This window comes from Nansenia antarctica (genome assembly GCF_963989245.1).
Source record: "Nansenia antarctica genome assembly, chromosome: 3".
NCBI classification, from domain to species: domain Eukaryota; kingdom Metazoa; phylum Chordata; class Actinopteri; order Argentiniformes; family Microstomatidae; genus Nansenia; species Nansenia antarctica.
Window position 1 is genome coordinate 16608276 of NC_137688.1, and position 23848 is coordinate 16632123.

The 23848-nt window shown below is 49.0% G+C and overlaps 1 protein-coding gene across 1 annotated transcript; it reads left to right on the plus strand.

The window, feature by feature from the left end:
• Window positions 1-3025: 3025 nt before the first annotated feature.
• maml1 (mastermind-like transcriptional coactivator 1) lies at window positions 3026-22707 on the plus strand (the record flags this gene model as incomplete). The annotated part of the gene is made up of 5 exons (XM_080525888.1): window positions 3026-3373; window positions 9875-11344; window positions 18309-18554; window positions 19165-19297; window positions 21593-22707. 5 exons carry the CDS (start codon window positions 3026-3028, stop codon window positions 22705-22707), a joined length of 3312 nt encoding a protein of 1103 aa, XP_080382014.1.
• Between the last annotated feature and the right edge of the window lie 1141 nt (window positions 22708-23848).

A 23848-nucleotide genomic window follows, 5' to 3' on the forward strand; every position in this document is an offset into this window, starting at 1 on the left:
TGGCTTCAATGTAATGCATGGAATGGATTAAGAAATGGTATCATGTCCTCCGATTTCTGCCTCCCCTGTCGGGCACAGCTCACCACATTTCCTGTTTGTGGTAGTTTGCGTTGGTATTAGTGATCCATGTAGTACATTGGACTATAGCAAGACTATGCAAGGTGTTTTGCAGTTGCAGTACCAAGATAAGCAGTAAATCAGCAGTTACAATACTCAGTCATGTTGAGCAGCAACAATGGTGTCAGGGTCAGGATTAAGTTGGGTCAGAGTTAGGGTCAGGTTTAGGGTTACGGTCAGGTTTAGAGTTAGGGTCAGGATCAGGGTTAGGGACAGTGGTAGCATCTGGGTCAGGGTCAGCATTAGGATCAGGGTTAGGGTCAGTGTTATGTTAGGGTTACGGTCAGGTTTAAGGTTAGGTTAGGGTCAGATTTAGGATCAGGGTCAGGTTTAGAGTTATGGTCAGCTTTAAAGTCAGAGTTAGGTTAGGGTCCGGGTTAACATGAACCCCCATGTTGACCCCTCTGTGGTAATGATCCCTCCTATGTATGCATCAGTCTGCTCCATCTATCATGTTGATAAAAGGATGTAAATATTACTCTGTCCATGTAAGGCATGTTTTGTGCTACAATTCTCTTTGTTTACAATGTTGTCTGGATCCACAAACGTGTAAAGTGCACACATATATGCAACAATAGTATAGTAGCTAGGAATAGTATCTTGGTGTCACCTACTGTATGGTGTCAAATGGATATAGGAAGGTATCTTACATACCAAAGCAAACATACAGGACGATATCAAATTAATGATGACAAGTGATCAATCATGATTGAAACTACTTTATCTATACCTCCATTTACGTTTACTGATGACACCACTGTGGTTGGCCTGATCTCCAACAACGACAAGTCAGCCAACAGGGATGAGATAAATGTCCTGGCTGACTGGTGTCAAGATCATAATCTCTCTCTTAAGGAAGAAACAGTGGGAGGGGCACGCCCCCATCCACGTCGGGGGGGCTGGAGGGGCTGAGGTGGAGAGAGAGAGTCAACAGCTTCAGGTTTCTTGGTGTCTACAGCACACCCACACAGTTATCAAGACAGCACACCGGCGTCTGTTTTTCCTCAGGCGGCTGAGGAGATTCGGCATGTCCCCCCAGATCCTCACAAACCTTTACAGGTGCATCACTGAGAGCATCCCGCGCCCCCAAACCCCTACGGAGGACACCTCCACCACACCCCTCAGACTGCTCAGTGACATTGCACTCCACTGACATTGCAGTCTGCACTCTACGTTTACTCCCTGTACTGCTGGTAGGCTACGAAAAGAAAATGAAGAAGAAGATTTTTTATTTTTTATTTTACTGTATTTAATGTTATTACTGTTGATATTTATATTTGAGCTATTATCCTTATTACATTAGGTTGATTGATGTTGTAGAGCTGTCATTTCGTTGCAATGGTACCCATTAAAATGTATGACAAATAAATGACACTTGACTTGACATGTCTGTCTATAGTGTAACGGTGATTGGTTGTGTCTCTGGCTTTCTTTACATAATTGTCTCGGTTCTTTTGTTTGTTATCTGTAATCATATTTCTTATGATAATAATATGTTTTTGCTTGCCACTTATAATACGCTGCTTAGGCCTGCTATTGCTTGTTTTCTCTGTCAATCATAAAATGAGGCGGGGACAGCGGCGCGGCTGTCAGGTTCGGGGAAAAAAGGAGGAGATGGAAAAAAAAAAACTTGTACCAAAATGGCGACGACGATCTACTTGTCCATTGGAAAACAATAGAAATAGCAAAGAAAGAGGGACATAGTTTGGTGTTTCTTGTCGCAAAGTCTTTTCCATTTCGCAGTCGCACCACGGCTCAGAGTGGTTCAGTGTGTATTTAAAAAAATGGACTACTTGCGAGAATTAATTGGGAAAGTCTGGGTATCATGCTTTGTTATAGTTTAGTAGGCTAACGAGCAGGCTGGCTAAGCTACATCCGTAGCTGCTCCTGTGTCTCCTGGCTGCTAGCGGGTGAGTGGGTCTGACTGGCTGGTTAGTGAGCTGCCTGGTTTACACCGAGCAGGGTGAAACAGGGACTTCAGCGACATTACGTTTCAAAAGTTCGTCAACTCGCGACGTACATGTTGGTATTGGCTCGGCGAAAGTTTCTTAACGTTTCGTGGCTCGAATGAACAAGGCTGACCTGACGTTTTATTTGAATAGCGACGGTTAGAACCGAGACTCTCCTAGCTAACTTTCACCATGAGACGGGAGGGTTGGTAGTAAAGCTTTTAGCCAGCAAAGCCAACCAGCGAAAGTTGGGTAAGTAAGTCAGCGAGATTTGTATTCATTTATGATGGGTAGTGTAATAGTAATCACTGAAATGTTTGCACCGTTTTATAGAGATCAGTTCAGAGGAGACTGAGGGGCTAAAAGCTGCGAAAGTTTTTGAGTCTTTTGTCGCTCCGACTTTGGTTTGACCAGAGGAATGTTGCTTATGAAGATTCATTGATTGAAACTTTCGACTTTGACCAGTTGAAGTGTTCCTCAACCCACATGATATAAAAGAGTCGTGTATCCGCAGTTTGTGATTTTTGTTGTTATCATGTGAAGTCGGAAATAATGTTCTCAAGTTAGTTACGTTTTTCATTCATTATGCATAGACGTGAATGAGTTGTTTGCGGGGCGGCCTTCCACCGTGTTAGCTGGTGTGTAATGCTGTGTTTCCTCTAGGATGCGACGCTGTGTCCCTGCCCAGCTAGGGAGCTTTTGGACTGAAATTGTGCCCCAATCGCCTTTTACATGTCCGCTCTCCTCTTACTAGTGTCGACTAAAGGCCAGGCATTAACAAGACAAAGGTCGACTCTCTATGGAAGCAGTAGTTGATTCTTTGTAAAAGGGTAGGAGGGGAGGGGGGGGTGTAGACGCCCACACTGAAAAAGGAGCAAACACAGCATTTTATCCGGACTACCGAAACCTGACAAAGTCCAGTTTTTTTTTTTTTTTTTTTTTTTAAACACTCTTTATTGATGATGGCGGATTTTGTTGTGCCGCGACACAGCGCGGTGATGGAGCGGCTCCGCCGTCGAATCGAGCTCTTCCGGCGGCACCACATCGGCTGCGAGAACCGCTATGACAACACGGCCATGGAGCGGCAGGAGATGGAGCGGCAGCAGACCCTGGCGCTGCACCAACGCTGCCTGCAGACCAAGGCCAAGCGGTCCAGCAAGCACCGGCAGCAGCCCCAGCCCCCCAGCTCCGACCCGGGGGCGGCCCACAGAGGGCCAGGGACCGGGGGGAGCAACGCGGACCTGGGGGCGGAGGAGCGGCAGGGAGGCGCGCCAGGGGAGCAGAGCAGAAACAGCACTTTGATTGCGGTAAGTGACCACTTGTGTAATAATAATAATAGGTGGACGGATGTGTGATCAACCCGATTGCCCAGCACAGTAACAACAACAACAACAACAACAACAACAACAACAACAACAACAACAACAACAACAGCCACCACAACATGAAAGTAACAGCGCGTGTGCTGTCACTCGCTATTGTTTTACATGTTTGTGTGAGTACACGTCAGTCTGAGTGTCTGTGTATGTTTCTGAATGCAGACTTCAGTCATTGTAGATCGTTGTTGTAGTAGTGCAGTGCTGCTCTGGGTCTGCACAGGGTTTTGACACGGAAGAGTTGTGAGCCAGTAACACGCGGGGCTCCTGATCACGTGATCAGAATGTTTACGAGGCTCGAGCACAACAACGGCCCCCAGCTTCCGTTTAACTGAATTCCGCACATATTTTCTGTTGCCATGGTGACAGGAACTCAAAAGTTTATCTCTAAAGCGTCTTAAATGTATGTCGCCATGACGACTTAATCTATGTCGGAATTTATATAGCAAACACGCGGTCAAATCGGCAGTAATAGTCCAGCCTCAAATTGAAGTTTTTTACACAATATAGTAGAAACAGTGCAGTGAAATGTTTTGGGGGAAAGCAACTCTTCAACAATGCAACAATTAACAATAATAGAAAAAGACAATAACATAAAATGGCATGGTAATAGCAGCAGAAACTCAACAACAATATTGGAAGTGTGAATAGTATGTGAGTGAGAGTGCAAATGTGAACTGAACTGAACTGTGTGTCCGAATCAGAATCACTTTTATTACATCTTACTGTGCCAGTACACAAGGGTAGAGCATTCAAATCAGAGTAACCCTACATTGATAAAGTGATGGATTTTACAGTGGCTTAAATAGTGTAAAAATGCTGTGTGTGTGTGTGTGTGTGTGGGAGGGGGGGGTTGTTGCACAGTGAGTTGACATTAATCTATTTTGTGTGAATGTTGGTTGTGTTGTTAGCACTTAGCTAGCTTCCCTAGTCACGGCCATGTTGGAGTGAACAGTTGTCATGATGATATGTATCTATAGCCAGGGCTGGCACGCAGCTGAGGCTGACAGCCCTGTGCCAAAGCCACCGCCAGAGTTTCATCTTAGCTGGGTCACACACACGTTGAAAGGCTCGGTGACTCAAAGCCCAAGTTTCACAGCTCGGCTCACGCTGCCTGTCTATCTGATGTGTTTCCTCATGGCCTGAATCACCCAGCTGTCACAGGAACACATCCATCATCTGTCGTCAGGGGACGAAGTGTTGGCGATGGCCGTTTCCTTCTGTGCGTTTGACATCCGTCACATGACCCTCCAGGGGAAGGTAGTAGTGAAAAGCAATTGCTGGGGTAGTGGTGTTCTAGTGGATAGTGAGTTGCACTGGTTGATCAGAAGATTGTGAGTTCCAATCCCACCTGGTAACACCACCACTGGTGTGCCCTTGAGTAAGGCAACTTAGCCATAAGTTACTCCAGGGAGACTGTCCCTGCTGTAATTGTAAGTCGCTTTGCATAAATGCGTCTGCTAAATGGTTAAAATGTAAAAAGGAGCACAGCAATTACATTTCTCAAAGCTGGTTGTCGTTACATTGCTTCTGGCGGTGTTTAGGTGTCGTGTTGTGGAGACGGACAGCGGAGGGTTAGTAGCAACAACACGTTTCCATGCTTTGAGTTTCTGGACGGTGTTTGTTTTGTGCCATCACAGTGATGACCCCGCCCCAATATGTGTCATATTTCCCCACGACCCCCCCCCACCCAGGAAGCCTCCCCATGACCCTGCTATCCTACCAGTTGGCTGGCTTGGCTGCTACCCTACGATTTGGGGAAAGACTGCATCAGGACAATATGACTGTAGAGTTAGATGATGACTCAAGAGTATTAGTAGAACCCCACACCCCCCGCCCCCTCACTGCTCCACACCCCTAGCCCCCCTCCCTGCCCCACACCCCCAGCCCACTTCTGACTCATCACTCCCCCACATTGCCCTTTCCTGTTGCCACAATGTCATAGTCTAGTTGTGTGTGTGTGTGTGTTAAGTAGGGTGTAACAATTGTTTTTGAAACAGTAGTTTGTGAAATAATAGTGTGAGGGTGTGTGTTATAACTGGTGTAACAAAGAGTAAAAACAAAGTTTTTTTGATAGAACAGTAGATGGATATTTCATTTTGATTCATCCTCCACCCACCCCTGTCCTGTCCACCATGTCACTCACTCTGACAGGACTTAAACACACATGGCTGTGCTAGCCAGCTAGCCAATGATGACTGACGATGTCTGTCTGTCACTCATCACAGCCTTGTTAACCCAGGGGTTAAACGCTAGCTGGCGCTAAAGCTGTCCCGCCGGCCGCTTAGCCCCAGCTGTAGCTCCACCCTGCTCCTGCCTGTCCCGGGGAGGGAGGGAGGGAGGGAGGGAGGGAGGGAGGGAGGGAGGGAAGGAGGAGGCCCATTGTAGCGGCGCCGGAGGCTTCAAAGAGGAGTCGGTGCGTTCTCGCTGTGCCCTGGGAAGGGATTGGGCACGCTCCCCTGCGTGGCCTCCATGCTGCCTCCCCTCCCATACACATGTTAATGAGATTCATGTGACTAGGGGGTGGGGGTGGAGGTGGTGCTGGTGTGAATTTTGGGGTGGTTTTCTCTATCTTGATAGTCAGGTTTATGTGGGGTAGTTTGGTTTCTCAAGTCTGTAGAGGGTTGGTTTTGTGTTTGAAAGCTGCAATCTTTTATCGTTCACAGAATGTGAAATCCATGGGAGGCTGGTGGAGGTAGAAATCAGAGGACGGGGCTCATTGTGATGCATGGAGGAATGGTATTAAACACATGGTTGACACCATTCCTCATTAATGACTTCATTTTCTACAAGACTTCACTTTGGTGATGGTGGTGGTGGTGCTGGTTGTTGCTAGATGGGACGACAGGGAGGGGGTTAAGGCAGAGGAGAGAGTGAAGGGGGTTGGGAGAGGAGGGGAGGGGGGGAGACTAGAGGAGGAGGGGGGACTAGAAGACAGAGACCAGTTTTTCAGGTTCATAAAGCGCTGGAGTGGAGTGAGTCACTAGCTGGCTACACACACACACTTTATCTCACACTAGCATACACACACACACACACACACACACACACACACACACACACACACACACACACACACACACACTCTCTCTCTCTCTCTGTGTCTATCTGGGAGGGCAAGGTTTAGCGAGCTAGAGACAAGGCCAGAGCTCCCTGGCATATCTTTTCTCTCCCTGTCTGAGCTCGGCCAGCACCAACACCGCCAACAACATTGTTGTTAAAAGTGAAAGTGTTAATGTTCCTCAGTGAATCGTTTTAGTGTGAAGCGTTTTACTTTTTGCTGCATGAATAAAACGGTTGTCGGGTTTTGATGATGCCATCCAGCGCCACGCTTGTCCAAAGTGCTGGGGAGAACCCTGGATTGTAGAGTGTCTGTGTGGCACCATGTTCTGTACGCCTCTGTTGTCTGATGGGGATCAGGACCTGTGTCCCCAAGGTGTCTCAGAGACCTGGTCTGGGATCAGATCCCTCTGGTCCGTTTAACTTGATTCATTTTTGATCTGGAAGGCCAAACTGGTCCCAGATCAGCCCTTCTGGTCTGACATTCCTGGCCCTGTTCGGTCGTTATTGACGACAGGTCGAGGATATATGACATCAAATGGTTTTATTCCAGTTATTTAGATGTCCATCATCCACAATCTAGTGTTGTTTATAATTAGAATAATAATAATGCATTTATTTTTCCATAGCTCTTTTCTCAGTACTCAGATACTACATTTCATGGAGAGAACCAGAATAGATGGATAGGAGTTAAACGAAAGCAGTCCAGTGTTTCCCCTAGGTTTGCTGCCTTGGGGGGGTGGCATGGACCCCCCCCTCCCCAGGGGGTAAGACCCTGCCTCATTAGGGATGCTCCGATTTATCGGCCACCGATTTAAATCGGCCGATTTCACTCCAAATGACTCGATCGGTGATCGGCAAAAATGGCCGATTGCAAAAACCGATTTTTTTTTATTTTTTTTTTTTTCCTGGGGAAGACAGATAACTGAACAGAAAACATAGGAGGACGTAACAGTATGTAAACCATGAAGGCCACGTTTATGATGTCTTTTATACAGCCATATCGACTGACTTGGGCTTCAGGCCCTAACTGGGTGATAGGCCAGACTTTTACTATGCCATAAAAATGGGTCTGCGTTTGCTTGGTGCCTAATGGATCAAAACTTTTGTCTAAAAAGCAAAAAATATGTAGGCTATCCAGTCAGTAGGCCTACAGTTATGTATTTTTTTTAAAAATCGGTATCGGTATCGGTATCGGTTGATCTTGAGGAAAAAAATCGGTGATCGGTATCGGCCCCAAAAATCCAGATCGGAGCATCCCTATGCCTCATACCAGCGTCATGTCCAGGGGTGTACTTGTACATTAAGCCGCCTCACGCTACGGAAACAGGAGATAGGCTCCTGCCCTATGGGCCATTAGGCTCCAGAACCATCGGTTCTCAAGGCTACTTACTTATGTGGTCTTGACTACCTGTCCACTTTCTCACCTGGTTCTTGCTCTCTCTCTCTCTGGTGTGCCGACACCATCCTGCTCTCTCTCCTTCTCTCCCTCCCTATCCTCCTCTCTCCCTTTTGCTGTCAACCAAACCAGCGCGAAGTGTGGAGATAGGTCTGGCTATGCGAGACTACGGCGGACTAACGTTACCAACGAGCCTATGGGCTTGCCACTCGCCAGATTCGGGTTGGGTGCGTTTAAAAAGCGCTGATATTTTAGCCTGCTTGTCAGATGTTTGGTGTCTACGTCCGTAATAATTCCTCTTTCTTGGGGGGGCGGGGGGTTCCGTTGGGAGGGCGGCCCGCCCCCCCAAGGCAATGGTAGGGGAAACACTGCAGTCAGTAAAAAGAACAATACAAATAGTTAAAAGATTAACAGCAAGTTTAAAAAGCAGGTTTTTGCGGGATGGTTTAAAGGTTCTCTAATGTGGTTTAGGAGAGAGTTCCTTGTGAACTGTATGTGCTTTAGGAGAGAGTTCCTTGTGAATTGTATGTGTGTGACTACTCAGACTTCTATGTCCTGATTGACTCTTGAATCTAAGCAGTGGCAGTTGGTCGATTTAAAAAAAGATCAAAGGCGATATGTGTGTGTGGGGTGTGTTTAGAAGGATGTGTTCAGAGGGGTGATGTGTTCAGAGGGATGATGTGTTCAGAGGGGTGATGTTCAGGGATCGACATTAAGGCTTGTCCCGGACAAGTATATTTTATGTTCGGACAAGTGGACTTCCTCCTGCAGTTGCTGACGGACAAGTCAAAACAAAAAAAGAAATCAATAGGTATTAATATCTGCAAAAAATTAATTCCTCCTTCCGAATTGAATAGTAAAACATGTATTACAAGCGTTGCCGCGAGGCTATTTAAGTGCGCTCGTAGTTCATTATAGTCGATGTTATAGAGTAGACGTTCATTCATAGTTCGTAAATTCGCTCTGAGAGCGCCGGAACGCACACTGCGTTCAACGTCATAAAGGGACCAAGTAATTTGATTGGACAAGAGGCATGAGTGCTGATCAGATTCCAGAGCGAAGCATTTTTAGTAAATATTCGTAAATATTCATCCCTTTTGTGGCCAATCTTAATCTAAAAGAAATCACTGATTACCCCATTGTTAACAAAATATTGTTTAATGAATACATTTTTAAATAAAGGATACATCATTATCAAATCAATAGTAGTAAAATGTGTTATTTGCACTAACATACACTCACCGGCCACTTCATTAGGCACATCTTGCTTTAAAGGGTTGGACACCCTCTTCAGAACTGCCTTAATTCTTCGTGGCATAGATTCAACAAGGTGCTGGAAACATTCCTCAGAGATTTTGGTCCATATTGACATTATAATATCACGCAGTGAATAAAAAGTAAGTATTTTTTTTTATATATATAATATCACGCAGTTGCTGAAGATTTGTGCCAAGAAAATATCCCCCACACCATTACACCTCCACCACCATATCCTCCCAGAGAACTGCCGCTCACTGAATATTTTCTATTTTTCTGACCATTCTCTGTAAACCTTAGAGATGGTTGTGCGGGAAAATCCCAGTAGATCAGCACTTTCTGAAATACTTAAAACAGCCCGCCTGGCACCAACAACCATGCCATGTTCAAAATCACTTAAATCACCTTTCTTTCCCATTCTGATGCTTGGTTTGAACTTCAGCAGATCGTCTTGACCATGTCTACATGCCTAAATACACTGAGTTGCTGCCACTGATTGGCTGATTAGATATTTGTGTTAACAAGCAGTTGAAAAGGTGTACCTAATGAAGTGGCCGGTGAGTGTATATTGCTTTTTCAAAATCTTTGTATTTGGACAAGTAACTTGAGCTCTCGGACAAGTAAAAGATAAGTTCACTTGTGATGAGAGGGGTGATGTGTTCAGAGGGATGATGTGTTCTGAGTGTGACGGTGTGTTGTCTTCTCTTCCCTCCTAGTTACAGGAGACGGTGAAGAGGAAGCTGGAGAGCTCTGGCTCCCCTCTGGGGAACGGCTACAGCGACGGCTACCCCCCCTCCAAGAAGGCCTGCCTGGACAACGGCCCCCCCAACGGCCTCCTCCCACCACGCTCCCCCCTGGACTCCAAACACGCCCTGGGCCTGGAGGGCCTGGTGCCCAACGGGAGGGGTGTGGGGGGCGGCGACCCGGGTGGGGGCCTGTCGGCCGGCGCGGAGCAGGACTTCCGCCTGAAGGAGATGAAGCAGGAGCCCATGGACGACATTCTGCCCTGCATGCTGCCTGCGGGGGGAGCCAACAACAGCCTGTTCCCCGACCTCAACCTCAACGAGCAGGAGTGGACGGAGCTGATGGAGGAGCTCAACCGCTCCGTGGACATCCAGGACATCCAGGACATCCTCAACGACGGCTTCGACGACCGCAAGGACGTCCCCGAGCTGTCCGTCCCCGCCCCCGGCAATGGAGGCTCCTCCGTGGGGTCGGCGCAGGTCCCCAACCCCCCCCCCCCCTCCCAGCAGCAGGGCCTCCTGCCTCCGGACCTTGCCAGTGTCAAGACCGAGTTCTCCCCGGCGGGGGCCTCCGTCTTCGAGCAGGACTCGCGCACAGGCTCGCCCCACCTCCGGCCCACGTCCTCTGGCCCGCCCATGCACTCAACCAGCTCCCCGGCCGCCTCCTCCGCCACGGCGGCAGCCTCCTCCCCAGCCCTGCCCCTGCCCCAGTCCCACGGCCAGCCCCCGGCGCCCCCCAGGCAGCAGAACCACCACCTCCCCCCGCCGGGCCCCGGGTCCAAGGACCTGTCCCCCGCCCAGCAGCTCCAGCAGCTGGCTGCACAGAAGCAGAGGGCCCAGCAGATGCAGAGCCAGCTACAGCAGCAACAGCAGAAGCAACAAGTCCAAAAACAACAACAGCAGCAGCAGCAATCTGCGAAGTTCCACCCTCCTGGATCCCATCCCCACCCTCCCTCATGGCCCCCGTCGGCCCCCTCCCAGAGCCCCCTGGGAGGGGTGGGTGCCTATGGGATGGACAAGCCCACCAGCCCCTCCCTGTACCCCCAGGACTTCCCCACCAACCCCAAGCAACTGATGATGCCCGGACAGCCCAACAAGGGCTCCCCGAAGGCCGGGGTCGGCGGTGGGGGTGGGTACCTCCAGCCAGGGGGGGGGCACCCCAACATGCTGGGCCATCCTCACCCCGGAGCCCCTCTCAGCCACCCTGCGGCGGGGGTGGGGGTAGGGGTGGGGGCCTCCCCCAGGCTCAACCTTTTCAACACCAAGCCCCTGTCCCACTACGAGGCGGGGTCCCAGGGCCCCGGACCTCCCCGCGGACCCCCCAGCGCCCAGAACCAGACCCAGACCCAGAAGGCGGCGCTGCTCAACCTTCTCAGGCAGCAGCAGCACATGAAGCAGAAGGCGGGGCTTCCCTTCAGACCGCACCTGCCCCCCCATGCCCAGGTAAGACACACAAACACACACACACACACACACACACAAGTAAGTTACCAGACACACACACACACACACACACGTACACACACGTAAGAGTTGTACCAAAGCGTCTTTTAAAGGGCCTTTCACCCAAATTACCCCTTTAAAGGCACAGTTCACCTAAATCACTTCTTGTAATGGATACTTTTCTACATACCTAAATCTGCAGAGAGGTGTGCTGTAGTTTACATAAGACACATTACTGAAGTGTTTCCTTACGTTCCAAATAGTCTCTGGTCTGGAAACTGCAATCAACACTCTGTTTACTAACACTAGCATTAGCATGTAGCACCAGGAACAATGGTGCTGAATAGAGCACAGTTAGCATGCTGTTACTTTCAAGCACAAATCACTTGTGTGTGTATGTGTGTGTGTGTCAATCATCTAACATCATGTTAAAGAGGAGATCTGCAAGGTCCAAGCTACAAGCCTTTTGAGGCCCTAACAGATCCATTTAGCAGATGCCTTTATCTAAAGCGACTTACAGCAAATACATTTGACTAAGCAAGTGAATCATCTATCCACCAGTCTTAGCAGGAAAAAATTATCTATGCTCAGGCCTGGGGCAGTCGTTGTGCTAGAAGAAGGAATAATAAAAAATAATTTAAAAAAAAATGTACACTGGAGAAACTGTAAAGGGGGGGGGTAAGTAGATGTCTCAGGAGGGACAGTTAAGGTGGAGCCTGTAACTTGTCCTCTGATTGGGTACAGATCCAGTAACCTGTCCTCTGATTGGCTACAGATCCAGTAACCTGTCCTCTGATTGGGTACAGATCCAGTAACCTCTCCTCTGGTTCGGTACAGATCCAGTAACCTCTCCTCTGGTTGGGTACAGACCCAGTAACCTGTCCTCTGGTTGGGTACAGACAGTGGCGGATTAAGGTGGTCAGTGGCACTAGGCTACTCCTTTGTGTGAGGCCCCCCCCCCCCCTTTTTTTTTTTTTTTTTTTTTTTCCTTTCCTAACACCAGGGGAGCCACCCCTCCTAAATTTCGTTGTTTGGTACCTGTACTGTAGCAATGACAATAAAGTCCATTCATTCATTCATTCATTCATACACGAGCCTCCCCCTCCCCAAAATACACAACTCACGAGCACCCTGCACACACAGACCACTCATAATGCTTTACCATAAAACACATTGTGCTTTAATAACATAATGCAAACAATAAAAAATGCACTGAAAAGGTTGTTATCATCCTGAACTATCTCTGTTGCTCGCCTCACCTCAGTTCTGTCTCTATTGCTCTCCTCTCCTGTTGTCTGTCTCTCTGTTGCTGTCCTGTTGTCTGTCTCTCTGTTACTCTCTTCTCCTGTTGTCTGTCTCTCTGTTGCTGTCCTGTTGTCTGTCTCTCTGTTGCTCTCCTCTCCTGTTGTCTGTCTCTCTGTTGCTCTCTTCTCCTGTTGTCTGTCTCTCTGTTGCTGTCCTGTTGTCTGTCTCTTTGTTGCTGTCCTGTTGTCTGTCTCTTTGTTGCTGTCCTGTTGTCTGTCTCTCTGTTGCTGTCCTCTCCTGCTGTCTGTCTCTCTGTTGCTCTCCTGTTGTCTGAGAGAGAGAGAGAGAGAGAGAGAGAGAGAGAGAGAGAGAGAGAGAGAGAGAGAGAGAGAGAGAGAGAGACACACACACACAAAATCAATACAGCAACAGTCCAAATTACATCCACAAAATAAGAGATAGATGCCCAGATTAAGGCAACACAATCATAAATGGTCCTACCCTTAGAAGGTCTTTTTCCTTGATTTTCTGGCAGCAAAGTCCTTAATGAGGCTGGTGTAATCCAATGTGCGCAGAATGTCAGACTCAATTGACATCAGGCACAGGTGATTTAGCCTCTCTTGGCCCATTGTGGATCTTAGTTTGTTTTTGACAAGTGCCAGTTTAGAAAAAGACCGCTCCCCGCTGGCATTCGTTACAGGCAGAGTCATAAACAGTCGGAGTGCAACATCAACATTGGGAAACACTGCCTGTATTTTCCTTCCTCTTATAAGTTTCAGCAGTGACCTCGCTGAGGTGTCCTCATTTTCTTTAATGAATTCCCTGAATTGTCTGATTTCCTCCAAAAAATCTTCCTCCAGATCACCTGCATATTTCTTCTGCAGATTAGCCGCTCTTGTGCGAAGATCTAGCATGGAGATGGATGGAATATTGTTCAAAAAACCAAATGTCTGCTGAATATCTTTGTATGAGTGATACCTCCTCTCTAGTTCCATGACGAGTCGATCTATGACAGTGATATAAACCGTTACTTTAAAGTTGTCTCGGCCTGATCGCTCACAGTCAGGTTCAGTGGATTCATCTGCCTGTTTTTTTCGTCTTCTCTGCCTCTGTGTGTCTGCTTTGTAGTATTGGGACAACGGGGACATGTTTTTTGCAGCACTCTCAAACTTGTCAAAATCGTCCCGAAGACTGGCCACGTAATCCCTCAATGAGTAGACTAAATCAACAGCATTACATAAATCCAGCTCTACTGCCTGTAGAGCTTCGCTAGTTTTGTGAAAGCGCTGCAGTATGGTGTTCCACATAGAACACAGAAAAGCGTTCTCTAATTTTTCCATCTTTGTGTAAAGTGTTGTGGCTTCATCCCGAGTAGCGCCAGTTTGGATCGGGTCATCGCTCATCTTCTTCAGTGACTCTTGGATGTTGGCATAGTTCTGGTGTAGTGCTTTTGTTGCTTGCGCATGTGCTGACCATCTAGTATCTGACAAACTTTTCAATGTCTCCAGCCTCTTGTTGTCAATAACATTTAGCCCCGCAGTTATTATCTGCCAACGCGCCGTGGATTTGGAACAAAAATTATAAAGTGTCTGTACAAAATTTAAAAATTCCATTGTCACAGGGCAACAATCTACACCGGCAACTCCCACTAAATTGAGTGTATGCGCTGCGCAGGGTACCCACTCGGCCAAATTATTTATCTTCTTAATGCGTGCTTGCAAACCACTGTAAATGCCGGACATGTTGGCTGCATTGTCATAACATTGGCATCGGCAGTTATTGATGTCAATGCCCATTTCTTCCAAAACGCCAAGAACAGACTGATAAAGTGACTCCCCTGAATGACTCTGAATTGGCAAAAACTTGAGAAAACGCTCCTCCACGCATCCATCTGGTGACACATATCGTATGATGAATGTGAGCTGGTCTGTGTGTGCAACATCTGGTGTAGAGTCGACGCTGATTGAAAAATACTTTGCTATTTTTACCTGACTGATTATCTCAGCTAGGACATGCTCTCCCATCAATTCAATAAATTCTAAGCATGTTGTTGATGAGAGGTAAGATGTGGTTCCCTTGCCAGCATTTCCATATTTGTCTATGTGCGCTTTCAAGAATGGATCAAACACACTGATCGCTTCCAACACACCCATAAAATTCCCATTATCAGGCTGGCCAAAGGTTTCACAGTGTCCCCTCAATGGTAATCCTCGCTCTGCAAGAAACTTCACCACTACAACCACTCGCTTTAACACATCTGTCCAATAAGCACACTCGTTGTTAAACTGCTTTTTTAGTTCTGAGTCAATACATCCAGCAGCAGCCCTGCGCATCACATAGGAAAGCCTGTGGCTTTCGGAACCTTCATGCTCAGCCAGACACACTGCTGCGTTTTTCCAGTCATTGTAGCCTGTTTTGAATTTATGAGCACCGTCTGCAAATAATTTACATGCGAAACAAAATACTTTAGCTTTTGCAGGTGAATAAATTAACCATTCTCGAGGCACGGTTTCGCCATTTGACTTTTTTCTTTTAAATAGTGTTTTTGAAAAATACCTCTTCTGATGCTTGTGCTGTGTTTCTGAAGCGGCGACATTAGCATCTTCATTTTGACAACATTGTGGCCCCATCTTAATCCAATATGTTCTCATGTCTTCACCAACTGTATCCCACAATCCAGGATCCGAGCTGTAAGTGGTGGTAGGATTTGTGTCTGGACTTGGTGGTCCACGTGTTGCCTCCTCTTCTTGATTGTCCTGCTCGGTATCATCAGTGTCACTGTCAGCTGGTGGTGGTACTGGTAAAGTTAGTGTCTCTTCTCCGCGCTCAGCCTCGACAGCCTGCATCTCCCCCCCATGTTCGCCTCAGCGCTGCTTGTGCTAGCGACACCCGACCCAGCGCTAACCGTTTCGTGGCTCTCACTCTCGACAACATTGGTCGTTTCAGGCGCAGCAGCATTATTAGAAAAAAATGTTGAAATCTTGGGCAACTTTGCTATATTTAGTTCTTTTTTCATTAGTTCTTTTCGTTTTTTGGCCCCACTCATGTGCGTCCGCTTCATTTTTGCAACTTTTGAATTTCTGGTTTGGTTTGGTTTGGTTTCCAAAACGGAAATGGCTAAACGTCACTTTTGAACTTCAGACTTAACAAGCGGATAGAAAATATAGGGGGGCCTCAGGATAGAAAATATAGGGGGGCCTCGCCGCCTCAGGATAGAAAATAATATGCTATTTTATTAAAAAAAAAAAAAAAAAAAAAAAAAAATTTGATCCAATGTTAGGTGGCCCCCTAGTGGTGGTGGCCCTAGGCTGCAGCCTAGTAAGCCTATGCGTTAATCCGCCACTGGGTACAGAGTACAGACCCAGTAACCTGTCCTCTGGTTGGGTACAGATCCAGTAACCTCTCCTCTGGTTGGGTACAGACCCAGTAACCTGTCCTTTGGTTGGGTACAGACCCAGTAACATGTCCTCTGGTTGGGTACCGATCCAGTCACCTGTGGTCCTTTGATTGGCTACAGATCCAGTAACCTGTCTTCTGATTGGGTACAGATCCAGTAACCTGTCTTCTGATTGGCTACAGATCCAGTAACCTGTCCTCTGATTGGGTACAGACCCAGTAACCTGTCCTCTGGTTGGGTACAGATCCAGTCACCTGTCCTCTGATTGGCTACAGATCCAGTCACCTGTCTTCTGATTGGCTACAGATCCAGTAACCTGTCTTCTGATTGGCTACAGATCCAGTAATCTGTCTTCTGATTGGCTACAGAACCAGTAACCTGTGTATGGGTACTCTGGTCTGGTCAATAAACAGCTTTAGAATGTTTACGTGCATTCTTGAGAGACTGCACATTCCAAGGCTGTGTTGTGTCCGTGCGAGTATGGTACGAGGCCCTAGCATGTGTGTTTGTGAGGGGGGGTGTGGGTGTGGGTGTGCGTGTGTGCGCGTGCGCATGTGTGCGGCAGTAGCCTGCCATAGCCAAACAATGGTAAACAAAGAGGGCTTGTTAAAAATGAGCAATGGGAGTGGTCTGGCTGGCCCTTCCAGTCTGAGAGAGGCTGCTCAGAGACGCCCTGCTGGAATCCTTTACTGTAGCAGGAATGTGACGCTGGTATGGCTGTTACCGTGGAGGAGGAGAAGACATGGCTGAATGTTTTAGAGAAGTAGAAGACATGACTGAATGTTGTAGAGGACATGACTGAATGTTGTGGAGAAGTAGAAGACATGACTGGATGTTGTGGAGAAGTAGAAGACATGACTGGATGTTGTGGAGAAGTAGAAGACATGACTGAATGATGTAGAGGACATGACTGAATGTTGTAGAGGACATGACTGAATGATGTAGAAGACATGACTGAATGTTGTAGAAGACATGACTGAATGATGTAGAAGACATGACTGAATGTTGTGGAGAAGTAGAAGACATGACTGAATGTTGTAGAGGACATGACTGAATGTTGTGGAGAAGTAGAAGACATGACTGAATGATGTAGAGGACATGACTGAATGTTGTGGAGAAGTAGAAGACATGACTGAATGATGTAGAGGACATGACTGAATGTTGTGGAGAAGTAGAAGACATGACTGAATGATGTAGAAGACATGACTGAATGTTGTAGAAGACATGACTGCTTCTTTACAGTTTGTTTTGTCCCTACAAGTCTGGCACAGGCCCCAAGGTTGTGTGTGTGTGTGTGTGTGTGTGTGTGTGTGTGTGTGTGAGAGAGACTGTGACTGTGAGAGAGGGGGAGTGAGTGAGTGAGAGTGAGTGAGTGTGTCTGGGTCAAGCAGCTGGTTGCTAAGGAGCTGGCTGTTGCAGGCTCACATGGGGGGGTTGAGAGGGGGGTGGCCAAGGGAGGGTGTGTTGGGGGGGAGGGGGGGGGGGGACAGCCACGACAAAGCAGCCTTTCATGCATCCCTCATCCCTCCCACCCTCTCTCCCTTGCCTGTCCTCCACTAGAGTGTATTTTAGGAGCACCCCCCTCCTCTCTCTGCACGCTCTCCATTTAAATATAGCTGCTTTAACCCACTTGGGGTTTTTCCTCTCGCGAGAGAGAAAAACTGACTCCATTCCCCTCTCTCCCCCTCCCCCTTTCTCCCTGACTCAACCCTGCTCCGTGGTGTGTATGGACCTAAAATAATCACACGGTCAGCTCTAGAGCCCTCAGGCTACTACCGCTCCAAACTCTGGCCAACTTTCCACAGCTTTCTATGGAGGGGTGGTTAGCAGGCTAGCTAGCTAGCACATTGAGGTCCTGCTAATACATACCACAGCTTTCTCTAGAGGGGTGGTTAGCTGGCTAGCTAGCTAGCTAGCACATTGAGTTCCTGCTAATACATACCACAGCTTTCTATAGTGGGGTGGTTAGCTAGCTAGCTAGCACATTTAGTTTGTGCTAATACTGAAGGGGCCTACATGATGCCTGTTGGTGCTCCACCTTCGCCAGACCTGTTGTCGGTGGCAGCGTTTGCTGCGGGGACAGGAAGTTGGTGGGCTTTGCTGTGTGACATTTCTGCGCTGAGTGAGAATGTTCAACAGATGACTCAACAGTGGCATTATCAGCGCTGCTTCCCACAGTTTCCAAACCACACTGCATTTCATTTGTTGTCGATGACCAGTTCTTCCCCACGTTGCTCCTGAGTTTCTATTCAATAGCCGTGAGCCCAACCTCCGGTCCTTGTGGTGGAACTGCAACTGAGTATTCTTCTTCTCTCCCTCCAGCAGGAGCAGAACGCTTACCCAGCAGCCCCGCACGGCCCCGTGTCCGGCAACGCCATGGCAACGCAGCCGGGGGGCAACGCCATGGCGGGTAACCACAGCAACGCAGCCTACCTGAGCGGCCAGGCGGCGGTGGCGGCTCTGAAACAACAACAACAACAACAACAACAACAACAGCAGATGCAGCTGATGGAACAGCAGAAGCAGTTCCTACTGGGACAGAGGCAGCAGCAGATCATGGCTGAACAGGTAAAGGGTCAAGTGTGTGTGTGTGTGTGTGTTGGGAGTTTTGCCTGCAACATCATTCTCCCTGGCTGCTGTCTTGGACCAGGTCTCGCTTGAAAAATATATTTGTCAATGAGACTTAACCTGGAGAAAGTTTATAGCAATGAATTGAAGGTCGCCTGTGGTAGTTGTGAGACAGTGTCCTGTCCCAACACTCTTAAACTGCATCCATCCCTCCCTCCCTCCCTTCCTGGGACGAATGAATGAGGGAGGGAGGAAGGATGAATGAAGCACCCAAAACAGTAGGGATGGTGTAATGGTTTCACATGATGTCGTTGCTCATTAGTGTGTAGTCATTTCCACATAGTTGGGAGAGTTTCCCAGTTTCTCTCCTCTGGTCTTTGCCTGCCTGGACCTGCCTGTGCTGCTCACAGCTGACTCAGCTCTTCTCCACCACTCCTCTCCTCCACTAGAGGGAGCTCTACTCCACCACTCCTGTCCTCCACTAGAGGGTGCTGTTGTTCAGTAGACAAAGACCCAGTCTGAGTTTGGTCCTGCCAGGCATATCTCACAGTGTGTGTGTGTTTCTCTGTGTGTGTGTGTGTGTGTGTGTGTGTGTGTGTGTGTGTGTCAGGAGAAGCAGCGGCAGCAGCAGGAGCAGCAGCTCCAGAGACACCTGACCCGCCCTCCGCCTCAGTACCAGGACCAGCAGAACCAGCCAGGCGGGCAGAACCCCTTCAACCAGCAGCAGGTCCCCCAGTTCACAGGTACACAGGCCTACACACACAACACCAGTTCCCAGTTACCGGATCTGAATACAACACCTTTGGGATGTGATAGAAGATAGAACGGGAGATTCACAGCCTGAAAGTGCACCTGAGAAATCGGGATGCAATCATGTCACCATGGGCCAGAATCTCAAAGTAATGTTTCCAACATCTTGTTGAATCAATGCCATGAAGAATTGAGGCTGTTTTGAGAGCAAAGGGAGGCCCTACCCATTATTAATATAGTGTTCCTAATAAAGTGTTCAGTGAGTGTATATACATGACACACACACACAGTGAGGGCTGTGAAAGTGTATCCTGGTTGTGTCCTCTCACACAGACCGTCTTTGTTTGTGTGTAATTAAATAAACAAACAAACATCGCCCCCAATGCAAATGCTGCTGGCCGTCGTACGGTGTGACTCATTTGAATGGCAAACCAGCGGTGAGGCTCCTGTGGCTCCAGGATGAACCAGCCCTTGTCCACCAGCCCTGGGGGTTCAAACACTATTTGAAATACGTTCAAGTCCCTTTCTCTGTGCTTGACTGAGTTTCCCTGGCGCGATGGAGCCAATGGGAACAGTCACCAACATCCCAATCCCCACACAGATTCAAGGTTTGAACAACGATTGGACTTCACGCTTATTTTGACCAAGCTCAGTACCTCCATTTCATGTCTCCTGCCTTACATACGTGTGTGTATAATGAATAGGAGTGGTCCCAGGACCGATGGGACTCCCTTGGATACACTAAGGGAGCTGGAAGTGATACCTTCTGCACATTGTAGTGACCACTACATGGGACTGGGTACAATAAGCACACACTGGGACAGACACTGACAACAGGGGCAGTTTAGTCACACCGGCAGTATTTAATTCAAAAGAACCTCTCAAGATGGGAGTTTAAGTTCAACGTAGGTTTTTAGGTTTCTCAATAACAGAATACCGGGGGTAGGAGGGTCAACAGGGGTGGCTCTGTGGGTGCGGGTCGGAGGGGCTACAGGCTCCCCTCTATTGGCGCTGGGCTCTCTCTCCGTCTCTCACGACCACCTATGGCCGGGATCGGTCTGATAGACAACACACATTAATATCTCCTGATCTGGTGATAGACAACACACATTAATATCTCCTGCCACCGAATTATGCTGCCGGAGACCTAGTCCAAACATGTCGCCATCTACTTGACAGCTCCCCTCCTACTCTTGTTTGCCTCCTGTGAGGGGGCACAAGTGTGGCACGTTGGGCTAACGAGCCTGTGGTGCGCTTCCCTGGGCCATCCGGCTGATTGGGGAATGCAGAGCAGCTGTGTGGTTCTGGTGTCTTCACACTGTCACTCTGTCCCACCGGAGGAATGGCCGCTGTGTTGGTGTAAATACCCGGGACTCTGTGGGGGTCACTACAACACACTGAGATCTGCCTGATGGAGAATCTTAAAACCAGCAGACAGTTTGTTCTGACAGTCCGACACTGATAAGTCTTTGCTTCAATACTGCATGATCCACAGTATCAAAAGCCTTAAATAAGTCAATGAAAAGCACTGCACAATGTTGCTTGTTGTCTAAAGATTCAATAATTTCCCTCATACTCTTTTCAATAACATATTGTTAGTAGATAAAAACCTTTTCAGTTAGTCACTCAAGGGATTCTAGAACCTTAACCAGGAGAGACAATTTCGAGATGGGCCTGTAATTGTTTAGGACTGTCAGGTCACCCCCCATTCAAAAGGGGAAGAACAAGGTCAGATTTTCTTGGAAGACAAATGTTGTTTCCAGGGAGAGAGGAGTGAGTAAGGGAGTAAGCAGGAAGGGAAAGGGGGTGTAATGAAATCAGCTGCTCGCTAGAAAGTAAGGTTCCACGTTCTCAGGACCTGCCGATGTTCTGGTGTTTAAAGCCTCCTACACACTGAGATCTTTGCGATCTTATACATTTGTTTCATGCGACATGGAACTAATAATCTTGGGTACGACCATCAATTTGATGCATGCGACGAGCCACAAACTTGAATCGTAGGCTACGAGGGAGCGTCATTGTCGCAGGCTATCTTTGGTCGCAAGATCAAATCAGTCATCTTTGAGCCATACACACAGTACGACGTAGGACCATCGTTTTGGACCTACGACCACAGATATTGTCACGACTAGTGATCTTTCGTCCGGGACAGCCCAAAATCGCACAGTGTGTCGGAGGCTTTAATGTTTGAAACAACAGCGGAGACTGTAAGCGGATTAAAACTTTGACTATCTGATATTAACCGACGCGCCAAGATGATTGACCTGTTCTATCATTCTATTCCACAGGCTCCACTCAGCCAATGGGCAATGTGGGTCCCCTCGGAGGCCCCGCCCCCGGACCGCAGAGGATGTTCCCTCAGACGCAGGGCATGATGGGTATGCCCCCCCCCAGCGGAGGCCCCCCCACGGCCGGCCAACCAGACATCAGCCTGGCGTCCTGTGGGGGGGGCATGGATGTCCAGCAGGTGCTCTACAGCAATATGAACATGCACCCACCTCACCCCTCGCACCCGTCTCACCCCTCTCACCCATCTCACCCGCCTCACCCCTCTCACCAGAGGCAGGCGGTAGGGGGCATGGGCACCCCCTACAGACAGAACATACTAGCGCAGCAGCAGCACCTCAAAAACCAGCCAAACGCAGCCCTGCTTAAACAACAACAACAACAACAACAGCAGCAGCAGCTAGCGCGGCTACCTGGCTCTATGGTGGGCTCCAACATGCAGAGCGCCCAGAGCCAAGCCTGGCAGCAGCAGCAGCAACAACAACAACAACAACAGCAGCACCAGGCCATGCAGCCTCCCTCCAGCAACGGGGGGCTGCCGCCCAACGCCTTCGCCAACCCCAACGCCTTCCACATGCAGCAGCCCCGCGGCGTCCCCAAGATGGCCGGCGGTGGCGGGGGAGGAGCCCCGTTCGGCCCCGGGGGCACCAATGGCCGGCCTCTGGGCGGCGCCATGAACCCCGGCCAGCAGATTATGCAGGCCAACATGGCCGCCGCCGCCGCCCAGCAGCAACGGACCACGGCCAATGCCCAGGCGCTCGGCCAGCCGCTGGCGAGCCAACAACAAGCACAACAACAACAAGGGTCTCAGAACCAGGTGTTACCGGACCTGGGGGGCTTCGGCCAGCCGCAGGGGGGCCAGGTGGGCAACCGCCAGGGGCTCCAGTGTAACCAGGGTTACCAGGTGAACCGGACTGCCAATCAACAACAACAACAACAACAACAACAGCAGCAGCAGCAGCTACCGTTCGGCTACAGCCCGGCGCCCGGGGCCGGCCTGCCCAGTGGCCTGCCCTCCTTCCCTGGGGAGAGCGACCTGGTGGACTCCCTCCTGAAGGGCCAGAGCACCCAAGAGTGGATGGACGACCTGGACGAACTGCTGGCCAGCCACCACTGATGATGATGATGATGATAGACTGTAGCCTCCTGCGTTCTTCCACACAGCGCCGCCGCGGGACACTCCACCGGTGAACGACGGGGTCTGAACAGGAGGCATCATGGGAGCTCTCTGGAGGTGACTTCCTCTCAGCTTTCCCTTCTCCCCCCGTCTGCCCTCACTTCCTGTCTCTTCCTGTCTCTTCCTGTCTCTTCCTGTGTCTGCGGTGACATTCGCAGACAGGTCAGAACGGGGGGGGGGAGTCACACACCTTTACACCAACGGCAGGAGGATGCCATCAGACTATTGAGATGCTCCTGATGTTGATGATGTTGATGATGATGATGATGATGATGATGATGATGAGAGGGAGAGGAATGTCGGTGTTCGTAGACGATTTACAAGGAAGTGCGAAGAAGTGCAGGTTGACAGTTAAGGTCATAAACGGAGGTGTTGGTGAAATATCAAAAACGATCCTGTTACTGTGTGTGTGTGTGTGTGTGTGTGTGTGTGTGTGTGTGTGTGTGTGTGTGTGTGTGTGTGTGTGGCGCTAACGACAGGGGAGTGGTTGAACGGCAGTGGTTGGACCACAAACCCTGTTGTTACCGGAGTGTGTCCCTCTGGACCGTGGAAGATGTCAGGAGAGAGCTCTACTACTACTAACTATTACTACTACTACTAACTACTACTACATTTACTACTGAACCTGAGGCTCAGTACCAAACCACTGGGCCCTGGCCACAGCGCCCAGGTTGAACACACACACACACACACACACTGCCTATCCTTACCGAACAAGCACAACTGCAGAAGCCGGGTTTTAGTTTGGTTTCTGTGTACCGTGAACGCAGAAACCCCCCCTCCCTCCCTCCCCCCTCCTCCCCTCCACTTCTTCATTACTTTGTTGGGAGTCTTAAATGCAAGTGTCAGCCCCATGTGGCAGAGTGACATACCCCCCCCCCCCCCCCCCCCCATGTGGTTATGATGAGAACCGGGGGAGGCTGGTGGAGGTAGAGAATCGGAGGACGGAGGCTCAGTGTAGTGTGTGGACTGGGGAATGGTCTCAAACACTCATTCTGTGCATTACAATGATGCCGTCCTCCGATCTCTACCTCCACCAGCCTCTCCTGATGAGAACTGTTAATGCAATATAGTTGTTGTC